The sequence below is a fragment of the Polyodon spathula genome, chromosome 21 (genome assembly GCF_017654505.1).
Source record: "Polyodon spathula isolate WHYD16114869_AA chromosome 21, ASM1765450v1, whole genome shotgun sequence".
Taxonomy (NCBI): Eukaryota; Metazoa; Chordata; class Actinopteri; order Acipenseriformes; family Polyodontidae; genus Polyodon; species Polyodon spathula.
The window spans coordinates 19,655,117-19,663,200 of NC_054554.1; the positions used below are offsets into that span (position 1 = coordinate 19,655,117).

Genomic DNA, 8,084 nt, shown 5'->3' on the forward strand with positions numbered 1-8,084 from the left:
GCCTCTGAAGTATGCTATGATAGCCATGCTGGTTGAGCTTGCCATGGACTTGGTAAAGTTCACCAACTCGGTCACCAGCAAAGCAACCCCAGACCATGACACTGCCTCCTCCCTGCTTGACAGTGGGAACCACACATGCAGAACTCATGCGCTCACCCTCTCTGCGTCTTACAAATACTCGGCGGTTGGACCCAAATATTTCAAATTTTGACTCATCGGTCCATAAGACCGACTTCCACTCCTCAAACGTCCAGTTTCTGTGTTTTTTGACCTAGTCAAGTCTCTTCCTCTTATACTGCACTCTTAACAATGGTTTCTTTGCAGCAATTCTTCGTTAGGCCATCTTCACGCAATCTCTTCTGAAGAGTTGATGTTGAAACATCTGTACTTCTAGTAGCATTTAGCTGAGCTTGTATTTCAGGGGCAGTTAATCGCCGGTTTCACAGACTTGTGACTCGAATTAACTTGTTCTGTGAGTCTGAGGTCACCCTTGCCTGACCTTGTTCGGTCCTCATGAGTGTCAGTTTCTTCAAATCGTTTGGTCTTGGCCACAGCAGTTACAGACACTTGGAAAGTTCTTGTGATTTGTTTTAAAGATTGACCTTCATTTCTTAAAGTAATTACAGACTTTTCTTTGCTTAACTGAGCGTATTTTGCCATTTTCTGCTCCCTTACATTCAGGAATGACAAACTTATGCCTATGCTACCTATATTTATAGTAATCATGGACCCTCACTTGTTAACAATAATTAGTGACAAAAGGTTAATTAGGTAACATGCTAGAGAACATCTAACAAAGACACTTTTATACTTAGGCCAGTGTTCTAACAGTGTTATACACATTTCAGACTTTTAACTGAGGTGGGCTTCAGACTGAAATGCCCTTGCTTTGGGTGACCATTTCATTTGAAATTGACATTTTCATTTATTTAATGCAATTCACTTATTATTATCAGCTTATATAAGTACACTTATCATGTAATAAAATATTAAGTGTTTATAGACAAGTTTATATAGTTAAAAGCATGCTTCCAACCCCGAATAAGACTGTATATTCAACTTATATGGACACCATGAAGGGCCTTATTGCTTTAATAATCCAGGTTAAAAAAAAAGGATAAATCATATTTAGAGCAAAAAATTATTAGGTTTTGTTTTCTTAAATATCCTTACACCAATGAAGTACTCTAATTTTTAACTCTGATCTACACACTAAGTTAAGCTGAGTAAATTAATTTTATTGGAACTTGTAAAAGAAAGTACATCTTTATTTTTGATACTGTGCCATTGAAAAGATAACCAGGGGATGGAGTTGAGACGGGACTGAGTTATTTATTTTATTTCCTGTCACTCAGTGCAGACACACTGTTTGAGCAGGACTATGTGAGGAATACAAATAAATTCAGCGACATCTTGGATTTCAGTAATTTGTACAAGGTCTGTGTCAGAGATGGGTGGAGAACGTTTGTTTACAAACTGCTAAAAATACATTATTTGAAATGACAAAATCAGGGTGGGTGAGTATAAAGACAGCAAATTTTATTTATTTTTTGTATTTTTTTCTGTTTTGCTATCTTCCAGTTTATTTAATTGTTCTCCATCCAAATCGGCATGCCTACTTACTACTATTGTTTTTTCTTGTTTGGTAATTGGTCACTCAGTTTTATAGCTTTACTGGACATCTGTAACTCTAAACAAGATGGCTACTGTTACTCTGTGAGGCAGCGCAGTGTTATAATAATGTGATGAGGCACCAACTGTACGTATCCATCCAATATATGGAGAGCTGGAACCTTGCTCGACCAATCACATTGTTTGTTTCATGTTTCATTGCCATTACAACCCAGAGAGAGATTTTTTTTTTTTTTTTAATTCGTGCAGTAGAGGCCGTGAGTACTGAGGAACTGTAGGCATTCAGCCTCTTTATCACTGAACAGCCATCTGGTGGCCAAACGTCAGAGTTTATCTGTGCATGTCATCTGCCATATATCTCTAGTTTTTGCAATACTCTGATAGTGTTACATGAATTATGAATCGCCCTGTATATCCTTCATATTCTTTTCTCTTTAGTGCCCTACAGCTCACCCACCCATCTTTTTCCTCTTGTTTGCAGGTTTGGGGACACAGAGGTGGCTGATCTTGCCCGGCATGATGGGAGCGGGGCAGAGGGCTTCCTGGAACACATTTTCAAGTTCTCTGCAAAGGAGTTGTTTGGAGTGGAGGTGGAGGAAATAGTTTATCAATCACTAAAGTGAGTCTGCCTGTCAGAGCTCTCAGAAGCTCAGCAAGGCCTGGTCAGTTCGTGATGCAGTGTAGGAGGTGGAGTGGATGGTAAGGCTTCCACATGTAAATGATATTGGCAAATTCACAATGAAGCACAGCGAAGGGACCAGCGGGACCATTGGATATGTTGTACATTTAGAATTAATCGAAAAAAGCACCAATAAGACTTTCTCAGTAAACTACATTATAGCAGTAATCCCCATTTAGCAAGAATTTAAAAATGTGCAAAAATAAACTCAAGTAAAAGAAAAGCAAATGAAGGAATTATGTGGTGGATGTCTGTGCTGTTTCAAAGCTGGTGAAGTGAAATGCTGGTATGATTAAATTTGACATGCCTAGTTGGTGGTTTTCTTTCTTTCACTTTTGTTCTTACTACTTTATTTCTTCTTTTCTTTCTTTTGAGTCAGAGCAGAAGTAAATACAGGATAACTACCGGTATTTATTTCAGAAATAAGAGATTAATTTGATCAAAATATACCCAAGCATTTTTTAAAAGCATTTTATGGCACTGGGAAATCAACCTGTATGGCACTGATCTTTTCATCTCATCGCCCCCCTATTTGTCGCTCTCAGAAACCGTGATTTCCAGGAGGTGACCCTGCAGAGGGATGGCGAGCCACTCTTGCAGTTCGCTGCAGTCTACGGCTTCCGAAACATCCAGAACATGATCCAGAAACTGAAGAAGGGTCGCTTCCCTTACCAGCTGGTGGAGGTGCTGTCCTGCCCTGGAGGTGACTGAATAGAACTCGGCGTGGAAGCAGAGTGTAAAGCAGTGAACTGTTCTAATTGACTGTCTTAGCCAGTTTTTAATTGTGTTTGTTTTTCTAAATCAAATGTACAAAATTATGTAGGCTGCTATAGTGCTTGCCATGGCCCTGGAGCAGGATTTATTCATTGTGAATAAATGCATAAAACCATGCATTTACCATTAATAACTGCTTTGGGTTGGTAGCATGTGTACTGGCATGGGTACATTTACACTATTCTGAATTCCAAGACATGTTATTGTCAATTGTTACGTGGTCTTTCCAAGAAATAAAATATCAGGTACAAGTAACTAAGTATTGAGTGAAAACTGCAAAAAAAAAAAAAAAGTTATTGCTGCGAGTGCTGAAGGAAATATTACACAGGGGCAGTTGAACTACTTTCCACTGCTAGTCTGTAACCCTGCAGTGCCTTCTCTCTCTCTCTCTCTCTTTCTCTCTCTCTCTCTTTTCAAGGCTGTCTGAATGGGAAGGGACAGGTGCAGACAGAGAGTGGGAAAGCTGACAAGGCCCTGCTGCAGCAGATGGGGGAGGTGTATACCAGCCTGCCTGTGCGACTGCCTGAGACCAGCGCCCAGATACACACACTCTACAGGGACTGGTTGCAGGGGGCCGAGTCCCAAAAGACACGGGAGGCCCTGCACACTCAGTACAGGCCAGAGAACCCGGCCAGCAGCACTGCAGACTTCAAGTGGTAGTGTGGACAATCTTCTACAACAAAGACCTCCTTAAACCAGAGCTAGCCCAGGCTTTCTAAAACCCTTGTTGGCGCCTTTTATCACCTGCAACATTATAATTGCCAGCTTGTGCGGAATGTCTTTTAAGTTCTTTGCATGCTTTTTTAAGGATTTGCTGTTTTTATTTTCAAATATGAAGCTATAGATGTCCTTCCTATGCTGTAGGTCACATGGTCTGATACAACACAGAGAAAAGGGAACCAGACAACCAAGAAACCTTTGGCACAAGAAAGGCAGACCACTGGTAAAGAGGTCAAATTAAGGATTTTAAAGTCTTGGTTATGACTCCTGCCATAGCACTGTATATAGGGTGTAGAGCCACCATCATTCAAACTGTTATTGAGAGATACGTGTCTGCTCCTTGTTCTTACCTGAAGGCAAATTACATTTAATATGTTAAACTTTCTCCACAGAGCCAGAGCAATTGAACTCAGACCTTAAGAGCATGCAGGAGGGGTACACTTGAGTTATGTTGCTGCTATCCTTTCCAAGTAGCAAATACCTAACACTGATAGTGAACCACTCACTAAAATAACAAAACATACCTCTTTGCTTGTCCCCAAATACAAATTCCATTGCTTTGAGTCAGATGATGTTTCTGAACCTAATCTGATTAAATCTCCCAACCCCGTTCCAGCTTGAAACTGGTTTGCATGCAGACTATAAAGAGGGTTTAGGAATTGATTACCTTGACTTAGACTAGGTGCACATAAAGGCTGTTATGATCTGATCACTATTAGCTTGTGCACATTGCTTAGAAGTACAGTCCAACCCGTGTTAACATCAAAGAGATTTCCCTCCTAAATACAGCCCCTTGATAAACAAAGTAACACAATGAAAGACTTTGTGGGTTACAGGTTGATACTGTGCCAGCCACAGGAAATCATTCACAGAACTGCATCTTCATCTGGACAATCTGATTCGATGCTGTGCTTTCTTTAACTGAGTTCAATCTCCCCTGCGGTTGTAGTTGCTGGGACAGACGTAACTTCTGGTTAGGTCATCCAGTGTCTTTATAGGATGAAGTGCCTGTGTCATCATGTGCTCAGCTACTTCACATAAAGTTTATGTTAGAATTGATGCAACCAATTTAAAGGCACTCTAGCAGCCTATGTGACATACTGTATGTCTTTGGCAAGCAATTAAAACTGAAGCTCTTGAACTCACTCAAAACACTGTATACAGTGAGTCATTGCAATAAGAAGCCCTCAGAATGCTGCAAACTTCATACAAAAGTAATAGAAAATGTAATCCGATGCTACGTACTCTAACTCTATGCACATATGCCGGACCTGCTTTCCAGATATCTAGACATGTTTCCCTGGCCTCTGGAAGCCATAAACCACATCACGTCTGGCAACTAGAACCAAAAACATAATGTGAAATATGCAGTTAAAAACCAGCTGGAGCTTCATATTGCCTTTACTAATGGACTTTTCATAAACCTATCAATAAAAAAAAAAAGAAAAGATTTCTGGTTGTGTTGTATGGGAAGTTTGTTTTAAAGTTCATATTAAAAACTCCATATACAATGAGATCTTATCAACAAACTGGGAAGACTAAACTTGAATTGGAATGTAGACAGTAGAACTACAGTGAGAATGCAATGATTCTGTCCTATAAATTGGCGTGTGTAGGGTGTCTGTTGGTTACACAACAATAAGTGAAATCTACTGTCAATTATTTGACAACCTGATTCACCACTGGGTTGATTATCCTGCTTAAAATAGTTTTAATTCGGCCGATATTCATTGAAAATGCTATTCCTAAATACCACTTCTAATATAACAAATATTTAGTATTGACTGCTACTAGAGTTAGCACAGAATAGTTGACTAGATAAGTGGCCGTTGACATGGAAAGTGGTAGTCAACTAATTGCACACTTCAATTTGAAGCAGTAATCTTGTAATGTGTTTTTGTGTTTTAAAGTGTGTTTTCGGAGTGAACTAGCAATCCCAATATTTAATTGTATTCAGCCGTTTAAATTGAAACATTAAGTAATTGCAAGTTGCTTATAAATTACATTTTAAAACAAAGTTTTAAGATACAGTTTAAGAGCAGCAAATGTTACCAAACTGTAGAGACACACAAGAGTATAACATTAGATCCCAGCTACCTGCTTTTCTACAAATCTTCATACTTTCGACTTAAAACATTGCCTATTTTGACCATTTTCATTTTTAGTTACAGTGCTTTGATTTCATATGCACAACAAATCAAAACAACAGATTCAATGGGTATTCTAATTTTTGCAATCTAATAGCGGTTCAATAAATGCTGTTGGCGCCAATTAATATAAAAGACACTTTACATGTTACATATTACACATGCCAGTGACAAGCAACTAGACCAGAAGAGCAGCTCCAGAACTCTGTGAGAAAGTTCAGTGTTGCATAGGGGGATATTGTGCAAATAAATGCATCACATCAGGCCTCAACAGGGCTGAGTTCCTGCAGCTGCAGGCCAGCGTGTTTCTAATCCCCTGTGAAGAAGATAATAGTGCAAGCAGTCATATGCAGATTCTAGATGTATGGGATGCATATGTGTCTGTACATCTGTCCACCTGCATGTCACCTTTACATATATCTGAAACCACTTACCCAGTTTTAACTAAACTCTCCAGTAACAAGTTAATGATAAGAGAGATATCTGTCTGTATGCCACACTTCATCTGGAGAATTGCTTTTCAAATTGTGATTAACGGTACACTTTTTTCTATACTATTAGGGCTTCTGATTTTCGATTTTAACTGGTAAAAAAACAAACAATAAAACACCCCGATACAAAAAAATGAAATCGGTGCATCCCCAAGAAACACTGGAAATTGTTACTCAATTTGACTCGACCCTTTTCTCTGTGAAAAATAAATACCTAAAAAAAATGTAGATCCCAAAGCAGTTGGGTAGTGTCTGTCCTTCCCGACTTGGACCTCACATTGATTTAAAACAAGATGTTCTTGCTCCCGAGTTTGAAAGTTATTTACAGTTCGATAAGGAGTATTTATACTCTCGTAGAATTTAAAACTGAATTGCAAAATGTTAAAAAATGCCTAAACACACACAAAAAAAAACAAAAAAAAAAACAGAAGAATGTGCCTGTGACCATAGGGATTTCGCTGTGGAAGAAGGTACAACTTAAAAAAAAAAAAAGCAGCATTAAGAAATAAAATAAAAACCAAAAAACAGAAGCCCTATGAATTACAATACTGTCGCTATATACGTCATGATCATCATCTTTTTCATCATACTGAATGTATAGTCGTGGTGTGGAATGTATGTTGTTGACATACCATTAAAAAAAATCCATACCCCACAATCAATCCAATAATTAACCAAGAAATGGACCGACCCCTGGAGCTTGATGAAATAATCTACTCCATAAATTCACTGAAAGGTCGGAAAGCACAACATTCAGATGGCTATCCCATTTAATTCTTGTTTTACTATTGGGCTGCCAATATTCATAAAATCACTTATTGGCTGTACACACCCGATGCAGTCTGGTGTCAATTGGAGATTCACTCATGCCATGCATCTTCTCCCTCCCTTTAACCATATTCTGCTACACTTCCAACCCCATACTAAACTCTACCCTCAAAATTTGGTCAGTTCCAAACCCACTTTAAACTCAAAACCCCATCTATTATTATTAGAACCCATTTCTGCTAACCATTTATTGTGCTTGACTCAGCCTTTTTATTTTGGCAGAGAAAGGGGTTAAAATGTTTTAAAGATTTATATGACTAACACTTATGCTAGTTTTGACTGTCAGCTAAATTCACTTTACCCCATTCACATTTCTTTCGGTACCTACAGATTCACAGCGTGCCCAGTTCCCCTCATTCCCCCCTCACTCAATCCTGCATTGGACACCATACTAGAACTCCTCCCTGAGAAAGAGGACTTACTTCACAAATTTAGAACCACTTTTTTTATCTGTGATGGTATGGCAATCCAGAGATAGTTTAGGTGGGAGAGTGAATTAGGAATGGTAGCTACAGTCAATCAGTCTCATGTAAACTCCACATCTTCCTGTGGCCGGCTGGGGCTAGTTCAGTTTAAGATATTGCCTCGGGCTCACTTCTCTAAAAGATGGACTGGCCAAGATCTACCGTGGGTTGGATGGGAGCTATGACAGTTGTAAAAATTGAAAAAACGGGAAACAAAACTGCACATTTTTGTATTACATATATGCCTACTTGAGAATTCCTATAATATTTATTTACAGAGTTACTGTTGTTTTACCTATTTTTCACTTAAATAAAATTTTTACAAAAAAAAGACCCAGAGGGAATCATC

The 8,084-nt window shown here is 38.8% G+C and overlaps 1 protein-coding gene across 4 annotated transcripts in view; it reads left to right on the top strand.

Annotated features, from left to right (window-relative positions):
- LOC121296055 (nuclear prelamin A recognition factor-like) overlaps positions 1-6,863 on the top strand; it is a 32,990-nt gene extending 26,127 nt beyond the window's left edge. For all 4 annotated transcript variants that reach the window (XM_041221221.1, XM_041221218.1, XM_041221217.1 and 1 more), the window contains exons 10-12: positions 2,114-2,251; positions 2,857-3,014; positions 3,504-6,863. In XM_041221221.1, coding sequence (XP_041077155.1) covers positions 2,114-2,251; positions 2,857-3,014; positions 3,504-3,745 — 538 coding nt within the window. In that variant the 3' untranslated portion in view covers positions 3,746-6,863. The remainder of the gene's footprint in view (positions 1-2,113; positions 2,252-2,856; positions 3,015-3,503) is intronic.
- The last annotated feature ends 1,221 nt before the right edge of the window (positions 6,864-8,084 follow it).